Here is a 12,333-nt window from a genome sequence, read left to right on the forward strand (position 1 = left end):
AACTGCCTGGGGAACCTTCCCTGGGAGGAAGGCAGAGCCAGCCCTGCTCACAGCTCTCAGTGTCCCACGTGAGAGCTGCAGTGATGGGCAAGTCTCACAGGGCTGCTCTTTACCACAGCATCATGAAAGGTGCTTAGAAAACAAACATGGAAAGGAGAAAGGAACATTCCCTGTCCTATCACATCCAGGATGTTTGCTCCTTAGTGTGTGCAAAGTCTTGATGTGGTGCGAGTCTGGCTCAGCCAAACAAATTGCAGCTTTGACCTCCCTCCCTGCTCCAGGGTATACCACAGGTGAGTGGTTTAGCAAAGAAAAACCTAAAAGTGTGACCACCCTGTGCAGCTGATCTTGGGTCAGGCTGAGCCGTTGGTCCTGCTCCAGGCACTCAGAGGTTTGGGGAGGAGAGGCTGGTTTGTGTGTCTCTGCAGGGCAACGGGACCTTGGCTTGTGTGGGAAACCCAGCCCAGGGACCACAGTGTAGGCACAAGTGGTCAGGAGGTGTGAGAGTTCCTGGAAGAAGAAGTGAGAGTTTTTTCTGTGTATGTATAATTTGCTGGAATGAAAATAAATCAGAAAACAACACTCACACACACACAAAAAAAAACCATATCAAAGAAACCAGTGCAGCTTTCCCCAGTGAAACAAATTCCAAACCATCAGTGGGAAAACACTGGCTAGGTCAATCTGCCACTAGCCAGTCTTCTGGGATTACATAAACTTTATAAAAAAAGCTCACTTATTTCTTTGTACTATTTTTTTTAATAAAACATTTTAGTTCAGGTCCGCTTTGAAATTATAAGAGGATTCTTGAAACCAAAAAAGCATTGTGGTTAACTTTGAGAACATTTAAATGAGCCACTTGGGCATCACCCCAGTCCTTTCCCTTAACCCAGACAATGTCCTGGAGCTCAGTTTGATGCCAGTACCAAAGCCTTGTTGTCCCCACAGGTTGCCCCTCCCCATCTCCAGCAGTGCCACCAATTGGGATAATGCTTGGGTGGGGGGGTGAGCGTGTGGCCTTGGGACTGGCTCACTCCAAACGGGTCACAGGAGCCACCAGATGTGGAGATGGCTGCTGCCAGCAGGAGCTGGTGTCACCCTGGCTGTCACTGAGGTGTCGCCCAGGAAGATCCATGCATTGCCTTCCCCTCTGCATCCCTGTCCAAATGCTGCTCCTCACAGGTGCCCTGCCAGCTCTCCCAGGGGTGCTGTGGCCTGGCACACCTCAAATGTCACTGGAGTTGTGCAAAGCAGAGGAACTTGGCTTTTCCAAGCTCAAGCAGCACCAGCCACCCAAGAGCACTTATCCAGAAACCTGCAGCTCTGCCCACAGTGCCAAAAAGGCACCTGGTGCCTCCAAATTTCAGTCTAATGGCTCAGACCTAAGAAATACAGGCGATGGGTGCTGCAGAGAAGGAGGGGCAAGGCTACAGATTCAGCTGCTTTGCTGAAGGCAGGGCTAGGCAGGAATGGCAGGGATATGCTGCTGGCAGAGTCTACTAGAGTGATATTCAGGTTTCTCTTTTTCGTGTTTCGTTCTCAGCAGAGTAGTTGTGGCTGCTCCTGTGAAACCTGTTCTTGCTGGGTGCTGGAAAGAGGCAAAGGGAATGTGTGTGGAGTAAAACTTTTTAGAAGAAACATGCTTTGAGTTGTATTTTGTTCTTCCTGCTGTTTTTCTGTTTTTCTGGGGTGAATCTGAAGAGCTAAAAACTTGGTTTTGTCCCAAACTTTTCTATGTAATGATGAAAAAAAAAAAATCATAGACAATTCTGCTTCATTTCCAGGTTCATCCTTGAAACAGGAATTGGTGGTGCCAGGGATGCCCAGGACTATGTTTATCCCAGGCATCAGAAGCCCCAGACCTGACAGGAACTGAGCCTTTAATGATTATCAGAGGTAAAGCTTTGTGCAGCCCTCACACCCCAGGCCTGCAGTGCTCTCATGCAGTGGGATGTGCATCTTTTTCCCACACAGGGAGAGGTAGGGGGTTATTTGAGCCAAAACCCTTCACAGCAGCATGGAATCATCCAGGAAGTCCTATGCTCGTGGCCCTACAGCTTTCCTGCACGGAAACAGCCGTCGGAGAGGCAGGACACTGGGAGCAGGGCTGGCACAGCTGCCTGCCCCAGGCTGCCAGGAGCCCTCCTCACGCTGCAGCAGTGCCAATTGTCAATCCCACTGGAGCAGCACAGCCCTCGGGCTGCAGCAGGCCAGCCCTGCTCCTGCCGGCTGGATGTGCTGGTGCTGGGCACCCACGGCGCCCCGCGAGACTGGCACACACCCACGGCTGCTGGGTGCCTGGAATGGCAGCAGTCACCCGGGGCTGTGGTTTAGGATTTACTGCAGCTCCTCATGAGTGGATGTTGCCATCCCTGTCCCCATCGTGGTCCCAGGGCAAATTGCAGGGATGAAATGGTTGTTGTGCTCTCAGGGCTTTCCTGTTCACATCCCTTCGTGCCTGTTTGTGCAAGGGCCATTCTCCACTGGGGTCCTCCTCCACTGTGAGCCCCTCTTTGCAGAGTGGGGTGAATCCCCAGACATGGGCATGCATCTAACCATTCCTTGTGCTGCAGGGATAAGGGGGTCCTTCTTGCAGCCTGTTTGGGTCAAGCTGATGCTCAGTGAATCTCATGGCCATGATTTTCTTGGGGCCATGAGTGCAGCAAATACAAACTTTCCTATAGGCACTGGGAACAAGCTAAAAAGGAATCAGGAAAGGTATGTATGGACTTTTGGTGATGATAAGGACATAGGATGCTGTAGAGCTGGTGCAGCTTGTTTGGGCAATGTTTCCTGGGGAGCTTTCACAGGCCCCAGGAAACAGAGCTGCAGGACACCTGGGAAAGCGATAAGCTGAGATAAGGAGAGAGAAACAGATCTGGAGAAAGCAATGCAATCTTCATCCCCAAACTGAGCTGGATGTGGAGTTTCCTTGGTGCTGTTTGAGTAGCAGAGGTTATGTGGGTCCCTCTATATGTCCAGAAAAGCCTTTTCCATGAGAAGCTCAGTGTGTCCAGGGGATTGTGAGAGCTATAGGAGACCCTGACCCTCATCATGAAAAATGCAGAGGAACTGTTCAGAAAGGGACTGGGACAGTCTGCTGGACAGGAAAGGAAATACTGCAAATTTCCTGCAGGCTTCCCAGCCTGGCTTCATGGCAGACATGAGCAGCTGGTGGGATTGGGAGAGTGACAAAAAGGTAGATATTACAAGGACTGATTTTTATGGCTGAAAAACACCTGCAACTGAAATGTTACATTTAAAAGGAAAGGAAGGTCTTTAATCTGCTTCTTAATGGGCAATGGGATGTCCCATGCTGATACGGCTGTCCGAACCAGGGCTGAAGGAACAGTTTGAAAGGACCCCTCACCTGGCTGTGATGCTATTAGAAATTTGACCTATGAGAGGTCCCAGCATGCTGAGCAGGCACCTTCCTGCTGCAGCAACTCCCCGTCAGCTCCCTACACCCCCAGGTGTGCTGTGAGTCCCAGGAAATGTGTGTGGGCAGAGCATGGATGCCTGGGTGAGACTGGAGTCCTGGGCAGAGTATTAGTTCTCCACAAGGTGTGGGCCCTGAGTGAGATGTGGGTCGTGGGGGAAGGGTGGGTCTCCGGAGAGGTGGGTATCCCAGGAGGCACATTAAAGACCCTGGGCAGAGCTAATGCACCCCAGAGAGGGCACAGGACACGAGAAGCCGGACTAGGACGCCCCCGCGTTCCCAGATCACGGTGATCAGCAGCGGGGAGGGTCCTCAGGGGGACGTGTAGGGTGTCACCCTTAAACTCCTTGCCCCTGGGAGCATTGGGGAGGTGTCTGTCCGCTGGGGCGGGCGGGGGACGGGTCAGAGGGGCAGGGCAAGAGTTAACCTACCTGCTCTGCCATCCATCTCTAGGCTCCACCTCAGAGAGAGAGAGGGGAGGGAAAAGGGAAAAAGTAGGGGAAAAAAAAGAAAAAAGAAGAGGAGGAGGAGGAGGAAGAGTGCAGAGAGAAGCGCCCGGACCGCGGGCAGCCCGGCCAGCAGCGGAGCGGCCGCCCCGTCCCACTCCCAGCATGTTCCAGTGGTGAGTGATCTCCGGGGAGCGCGGAGCCCAGCCCCGCTCCTGTCCCGCTCCCGCACCGAATCCCGGTATCCCTGCCTCCGCCGTCCCGTATCCTCCGTCCCCGCTGCCCGGCACTGCCGTCCCGACGCCCGTCCGGAGCCGGGGGACTGCGAGGATCCGTCCCCAGCGGGTCCCTCTCGAGAGTCGCCCCGGGGGTGGCCGGCCGGGGAAGGGCAGCTCTGGTGGGGACGGTGGGCGTGCGGAAGCGACTAAGGACGGAGTTTGTCATTTGTCCCCATCCCGGGAGCGAGCCTCCCGCCGCCGCGGCTCTGCGGGGCTCCAGGCGGGTCTCGCTGGCCGCGGTACCCCGGAGAAGGCTCTCTGGGGGTCCGCTCCCGACACAAATTTCTCTTCATCCCGGGGCACCGGAGCTCCTGCCCGGCGGGAGGCAGGATGGAGGCAACGTGCAGGGGCGGCCGGTTGGTGCTCCCCAGTCCATGGGGATGCCTTTCCCAGCTTTTCCCTGGAAAAAAGCTGGTTTATGTGGAGGTGCTGGGGACAGCAGGGCCTCCAGCCTTGCCCGATGGGGTCCCGTCCCACGGCAGCACCAGGTTGGGGCACATGCCCTCGCCGGGGACGATACCTGGGTTCGGCTCTTGCCCTTTCCCCAGAAGCGGGTTTTTACGGCCTTGTATTTAAACCAGACGGCTTTTATGAGGAGGGGACGTGTCCCCGGGCACCCCCATGGCGAGCTGCGGCCCCACTTGGTGCTTGCATCCAGCTATTGCACAGGCTACTCCTGGGGATATTTGGGTTCCCTCTGCCCAGCATCTGTCCCTTTATAAGATCCCCTCTCCAAATCCTTGGCACTGCCAACAGACAGGACTCTATACTGGCGGTGCCTCCAGTGACCGGGTCTAATTGAGGGGCCAGCAAAAGCCCCTATCACATAAATAGATAGCACTGGCGGATCAAAGAGGTTTTCTCCTGAATCCAAAGTGAATGGGATAGAGATAGAGAACCCCTGTCTCTCGGGGTCTCATCTGCCCTCGAGAATCAACACCTGAAAGGGATACTGCCCACCTCTAATTTGGAGTTTATGTTTAACTGCCTGGTGGCACAGCCACCTCACAGGGAGGCTTTTGAAGTGTCCTTGGTGGATAAAAGGGAAGAGGAGGAGTGTGTTAAGACCTTTTCAAAGCTCTCTTGATGGCACCAACACCAGCAGTTGGGGCAGACCTGACTGGAACCGATGGCAGCCCCTCCCTGCTCCCCACCCAGTGGGTGCCACCCTTGGACTCTGCGGTGCTGGGTGTCCCCAACTCCTGGGGACACTATGGGGACTGGCTGGGGGCTGTGCCCCAAAAACGGGTCCTGGGGCTTGGCAGGGTGACTTCTCCGCGATGGCAACAAACCCAAAGCACCTCCCTTGCCAATGTGTCCCCAGAAAGGAGGAGATACTTCTTCACCCATACCTAAAGTACTTCCCAGCTGAGGAGACCACAGAGCAGAAAGACTCATGACTCGAAAAGATGCACAAACAACTGATGCACAAACAACTGTCGCTCTTTTTGGCCTTCAGTCCTTCATTCGATATGGGAATTGCCTGCGGTTGTGCCTCAGGGTCCTCCCACTCCCCGCTGCTTTCCTGGCAGTGCAGGGACAGGGTTTCTGCAGGGCAGAGGTGGCTGTGGGTCTCCTGGTTTCTGCTGGACCTGGTGGGACCCCATGGTTTGCAGTCAGACCAATAGGAAAAATCCCAAATAGGTTCTTGCAACAAAGCAGGAATTGCACTGGTGAGAACCAGGAAACAGGGTCCACTGAAGGAAGTAGGAATAAGTTTCTGTGCTGTTGTGCAACACCTCACCTATAAACATACCCAGGCCACTTGACGCTCCACCTCTTAATAAAAGCTGGATTTGTCCCTTCAGCCCTGATCAGAACTGCTGTCCCAAGGAGAGTAATGGGGGTCAGTGCATCCATGCACTGTTAGACAGAGTCTGCCAAGGCTGGGACCATCTGTGCCAGTATGTGACAGCCCTACATATGCAAATTGTTGAAATTTGTATCAGTAATTCCCTGACCTTTGGCTTTTGGGGAACCTCTGGCCATCCTTCAGGCTGAGTATTTTATTGCTTGTTGTTCTTGGGTGGCGGGGAGTGTAAGAATGTGGTGGGACAGGACAGGATGGGATGGGTTTGATACAAATGAAATTACTCTACAGGGCTGACAGGGGTTATTTCTGCAGCAGTGCCGGGTATAGATGAGAAGTTTTAAACATTGCTTGGCTGTACTTGGAGTAAAATTGTATTGGAACTGAAGGGTTTGTAAGAATAAGCTCAAAACTGTGCAGACAGGGCGGGAGAGGGTTAAGGCAATGATGAGATCTAATCAGAACTGCTCTCTCATCAGTCTCAGATGAGTGGCCACATATAAAACCGGATGAGGAATATCTATCCATTTATCCTTAATTACTTATTTCCACGCTCGCTCCCACAGTCCACACTAGTGATCACAGTTTTCCCACGACAACGTCGAGCTCAAAAGTTCTTTGTGCTTCAGAGCACAGAGTGAGAGACAGGAGCTCCTGAAAGCTCCTGGTTCCCATCTGGGACTGCTGCATTTCAGGATGAGCGGAATCCCCTAGCACAGTGTTGTCTCCTGCCCTGGGGAGCTTGATGACTTATAGGGTGTCCCACCAAGCAGGTGTTTTGGTGCAGCCTGAAGCCCAAAACTCCCCCAGCTTCACAGTGGTTCTGATCCAGTCCCCAGGTCTAGGAGAGTTTCATGGCTTTTGGGGGGTTTCTTATCTATCTGGAAAATACTTGGGTTAAATGTTTCAGATTTCAGCCCCAAGCTCCTTCTCTGAACTATCCTGAAGTGAAGAAGACATCTGCCTGCTAAAGATGATTCTGGATTTTTCTGGCTCTGACAGGAGCAGGGGGCTGAGGGCTGTCCCAGTGGGTGTCACCTAGGCTGGGATGTGCTTCTGACATGAAGAGGATAGGTCCAGGGGCATCCCAAGACCAGTGCCACATCTGTCTCCATCAGCTCCACAATCCAGTGGCAGGAAAAAGGGATCCAGGGACTACCAAACACCTTGTGTCAGAGCAGACAGAGATGGGGCTGCCCTTGGGAAGCTGTTGGGAGTGGAGACAAGGGCTCAACTGCTGTGCTCCCATACCCAGTGTTCATCTGCACAGGGAGATGGCCCAAGGTGGCTGGAACATGGGGGACTGAGGCAGGAGGAAGTTGGTGCAGATGTGCAAGCTGTGGAGGGAAGCTGAGTGCTCAGGAGCTCCATTGTGCAGCTGGGCAGAGAGGGCAGTTCCCCTCCTCTGTGGCAGTGAGATGAGAAATCCACCTTTAGCCGAGTGGAAAAGCAAACTGGGGAGGAATTGTGCATCAATAATCTTCAAGTGCAGCTTTCCCAGAGTCCCAAGGACTCAGAAGGATCCCACTTAAGCTCCCCATGAATTCCATCCAGGGTTTGTCCCATGAGCAGCAGCTTCCCAGGGCTATAGGCCTGCAGCAGAGGAGAGCAGCAGGATGGTCACAGGAAGAACTGGGTTTGATCTACTCATGCCCTGCATACCCTGGACATGCAGAGACCTGTTTTGTCACAGGCTGGGAAAATCTGCCCACCCAATCTGCCCTGTATCCACTGCTCCTCATCACCACAAAGGAAGCAATGGAACTCAAGAGCTGCCAAAAGCCCAGAAGTACCCCCTGAAATACTGGTTCCCAAGGTGGTTGTAGGTTTAGGGATGCCTTTTTCCCACTGAACCACAAAATTTCACTCAAATGGCTTTTTTTTTTTTTTTTCTTTTTTTTTTTTTTTTTTTTCCATGATGTGCCATTTTAATACGAAACAGCAGTGCGAGTTCCATGTTGACTCTTGTGGTCTTCCCAGGTCTGGTTTCTTAGTGCTCTGTGACCTGTGATACCAGTCTAGGCCATGGACAGTATGTCTCTCCTGGAGCTAAGGCTTCCTTGGAAAAGATAATTCCCTCCTGCTCTTGTCCTAAACTACAATTTTTAGATGACTGAAACAGTGGTTTCCTTTGGGACTTTCTTTTGAAACAGCTGCCTTGCTGAAACTCTCCCCCCGACTTGTCTCTCTCTCAGCCCATTTTCATCTTTCCTGTGAACCCTTCACTGATCTTAGCACTGGGGTTACCAGATGACACTGCAACCACATACCTTGTGCCAGTCCCTACAGTTAAGTGTGGCCCCAGAGCCACCCCACAAGAAGGATGAAGCTGGTAAGAGTATGCATTGAGGTGTCCTGCAGCTCTTCCCACAAGGTTTCTTCTCCTCAGAATGTGATGGAACACATTATGAGCATCCCATGACCTCTGAAGGAAGTGGTTTTGCAGACAAGCCTCTTTAAGCCTGTATATTCTTCTCCCTAACCCATTGTCTCTTCCCTTTAGGAAGAAGACCATCTACAAAACAGTCTGTCTCTCTTTCTTGCTGGTTATTACAGTAACGGTGCTACAGCGTGGAATGGCCCCAAACCAGTTCATGCAGGGCCAGCAGCAGAAAGAACTGCCCCCTTCAGAGCCCTTGAAATCACAGAAGAGAGACAACACCTTCTCCATCAGCAACACTTTCTGGAAGACCAAGAAGGAGAAAGCTCCTGTGAAGGAGGAGAGCGTGACAGCAAAGCAAACAAAATCCTGGGATGTCACCACTACCAACTGCTCAGCCAACCAGAACTTCAGCAAGGTGGATTGGTTCAAAGGGCTGGAGCCCAACTTCCAGCAGTTCCTGCTCTATCGGCACTGCCGCTACTTCCCCATGCTGATCAACCACCCAGAGAAGTGCAACGGGGATGTCTACCTGCTCATCGTGGTCAAGTCCATCATCACACAGCACGACCGCCGCGAGGCCATCCGGAGGACCTGGGGCCAAGAGAAGGAGGTGGAGGGCAAGAGGATCAGGACGCTGTTCTTGCTGGGCACTGCCTCCAAGGAGGAGGAGAGAGCCAACCACCAGAAGCTACTAGATTATGAGAACCACATCTATGGGGACATCTTGCAGTGGGATTTCCTGGACAGCTTCTTCAACCTCACCCTCAAAGAGGTCCATTTCCTGAAGTGGGTTGACATCTACTGTGACAACATCCACTTCATCTTCAAAGGCGATGACGATGTGTTTGTGAGTCCCAGCAATATCCTGGAGTTCCTGGAGGACAAGAAGGAGGGAGAGGATCTCTTTGTGGGGGATGTCCTCTACAGGGCCAGGCCAATCCGTAAGAAGGAGAACAAGTACTACATCCCCAGTGCCCTCTACAACAAAAACATCTACCCACCCTATGCAGGGGGTGGGGGCTTCATCATGGATGGAGCTCTGGCCAAGCGGCTGCATAAGGCCTCAGAGACTCTGGAGCTGTACCCCATCGATGATGTCTTCCTAGGGATGTGCTTGGAGGTCCTTAAAGTGTCACCTGTTGGGCACGAGGGCTTCAAAACTTTTGGCATTGTGAAAAACAAGAACAGCAAGATGAACAAGGAGCCGTGTTTTTACCGGAGTATGTTGGTGGTTCATAAACTGCTGCCTCCAGAGTTGCTCCAAATGTGGGACTTGGTCCACAGTAACTTGACATGCTCAAGAAAACTGAATGTCCTTTAGCTCAGGAGACCTGGGACTGGCAGGAGCTGGGACAACTGATCCCTGCTCTGGGGTGGGGTGAGCCTCCACTGGTGGCACACAAATCCTTCAGGGGCACTGCCCTCCAGGGTGAGGAGGGCAGAGACACTGCGCTCACAGGCAGGGTTTGTTCCTGTACTGTATTGTGGTTCACGTATCTCCAGCTGGGTTGGGGGTTGCTGAAAAAAGAGAAAAAAAACAAGAAAACATGACAAGTCTAGCACAAAATGGAGAGAGGGTAAAGAGGTTTGTGCTCTGCTTTAGGTACCTCCTCCACAGCAGCATGATGAGTGGAGGAAGGCAGGGAGGGATGTGGCACTGGCATTTTTTGGAGATGTTCAGGGTCTGGCTATCCAGGGAAGCTGTTCCAAGGGTGTTCAGCCAATTACAAGTGCATTGGCCCCTCCTGACTCAGAACTCATGGGATTTTATTTGTTATCTCAAATTTCTCCTCCATGCAAGGTTTTGGTAACGATCTGTGTGCATTGGGTTCACCCCCACCAAAGTCCTCTGTGCCCCCATATGCAGCTGGGGAAAGGGGCTCTTCTCTGAGGCTGGCCCTCAACAGCCCTGAGTGCCCATTAGGGTTTGAGCCTGGCAGCTGGGGAACTGGGGTCCTTGTCCCTGTTAGAGGGTCCCAGGCAACGGTGGCTCCCTGCACCAGCCTAGGCTCTGCCTGGCTCCCCAGCCCCCCTGCAGCCTTACTGCATCTGCCCTCAGAGGAATGCACCCAGCTAAAATTCCTCAGGGATTTGTTCCTCCTGGCAGGAAAGAGGCCAGCTGTCCTTGCCTGTGGCCAAGGAAGAGGTGGAGAAAACTGGTGGCCCCCCTTAGAGTGCCCCAGGGATTTGTCACTTCTGGGACTCTACTTCCTGGGCATCCCAGGGGGTGCAGTGGGGAGACCCTCTCTGTGCTGCACAACTGCCTTCATGGCTTTGCCTTGCAGGGGGACAACAGCCCCAAGGGCTCTGTGTGTGGCTGCTCCTGGTTCAGCCCTGGTTTTCAGCAACTGTGATGCTCCAGGGTAGGTTGGAGATATTGGTCCTGCTCTGGCATGAGACGCAGAGTCCAAGGGGACAAAGTGAAGGAAAGCTGGTGTTTCACACACCTCAGGGTTGTTGCAGTATTTATTCTACAGGCTGAGATGCAGGAGCATGACAGGGAATGGTGTCACAAGACATGGCCTTTTTTTCTTCGGGCTGCAAGGGCTACAAGCTCTCAAGGGGAGCCCTGGGCTGGCTGCTTTGGTGGAAACCACCCAACAGAGAGATATGTGGCCACACAAGGGCCACGGATGCTCTCCAGCCACTGACTGCAGGCATGAGCAAAGGCCACAGGAATGTGCAAAGCCACACATGTTCACACACGTGCTCCCAGGCACAGGCTCTACACACACAGATGTCCCTGTGTGTAGGGCTGGCATGCCCAGATATCCCTGCAGGGGGTGGACACACACAGCCACATCCATGGCCCTGACCACGCACAGCGAAACACAGGCACAGATGCCCTTACTCCCTCTCCTTCTCTGGTGCCAGACATTGAAAGGAAAAAAATTTTACTACCTCAAAGGTCCCCCTGTGCAGTGCCTTTTTTTTTTCCCCTTTCTCTTATTTTCTTAATGCGTTTTGGAAACAGGCCTGTTTCATTTACTCCAAGTACATTTCCCAGGTTAGAAAACAAACTAAAAAAGAACATAAACCAGTCAAAAAGGGCACCCACATGCCAAGCCACACCACTCTTAAAATGCCCCTGCTCAGATGAGATGCAGATTTGAAGAGAAGGAAGAGAAAGAGTCAGTGCTGCCCAGGGCTCAGCTGGTGGTAATACTGTGAAACTGGATGTACAATGCACCAGGTCCCTGGAGCAGCAGGGCAGAATCCTGACAGCATATTTGGTACCCACTGGGCTTAGGGAGCACTTGACTCTTTCCTTTTACCTTCCCTTCCTTCCAACAGGAGTGAGTTCAGAAACACTTTCCAAATTGATACCTCCAGAATTTATGTCAGGTACAGTACTTTAGACTGTACATTTATCCTGGATGCAGGGTCAGCTCTCGCTCTCTGTAGCAATGTGTATGGTGAGCCAGGGCTGTATACAGACATCTCTCAGTGTTGTTCACCTGATGGGACCTGGACAGAGAAACCTTGTAGAGTTTGGTGACTATTCTAGTTCCTAAATAAAGGACAAAAGAAGAAGAAAAAAAAAATCCTACAAGCCTTCACCTTGTGTCATTACTAGTGAGTTTCTGCTGGGAACAAAACCTGGCAGTGTGCAACAGTGATAAAACTAACTCCTTGGAATGGGCATCTGGGGACTGTAGCTGCCCTGTTCTAGTTTGGCACAGCTTCCTTGTGGAGCCTGACATGGTAACCAGGCTGGTGGCTATTTTCTCTCTTTCATGTACTCCTCCACCTTAATCTCAAACTAAACTTCAGATCCTCCTGGTACCCTGCAGGAAGGAGCTTCTCATGTCAACCTCTGTGGCAGAAGCCACCTTGGCAGGGCTGGAAACTCACTGGTTTTGTTGAGCAGATGGGCACCTCCTGTCCCTGTTACCTCCCCACAGCAGGACCTTGCTCACTTCCACAGCCAAAGCAGCACCATGGGGTAACACAACCCCTGGTGCTGAGGTTCAAAC

At 52.5% G+C, this 12,333-nt stretch overlaps 1 protein-coding gene across 1 annotated transcript; it reads left to right on the forward strand.

Moving 5' to 3' along the window:
• The first annotated feature begins 3,948 nt into the window (after positions 1 to 3,948).
• B3GNT7 (UDP-GlcNAc:betaGal beta-1,3-N-acetylglucosaminyltransferase 7) lies at positions 3,949 to 11,901 on the forward strand. The gene is made up of 2 exons (XM_021544800.4): positions 3,949 to 4,061; positions 8,477 to 11,901. The coding sequence occupies exons 1-2, from the start codon at positions 4,051 to 4,053 to the stop codon at positions 9,675 to 9,677; spliced, it is 1,212 nt and encodes a 403-aa protein (XP_021400475.3). The 5' UTR covers positions 3,949 to 4,050; the 3' UTR covers positions 9,678 to 11,901.
• Positions 11,902 to 12,333: the final 432 nt, after the last annotated feature.

Source organism: Lonchura striata, chromosome 9, assembly GCF_050655825.1.
Source record: "Lonchura striata isolate lonStrDom1 chromosome 9, ASM5065582v1, whole genome shotgun sequence".
Taxonomy (NCBI): domain Eukaryota; kingdom Metazoa; phylum Chordata; class Aves; order Passeriformes; family Estrildidae; genus Lonchura; species Lonchura striata.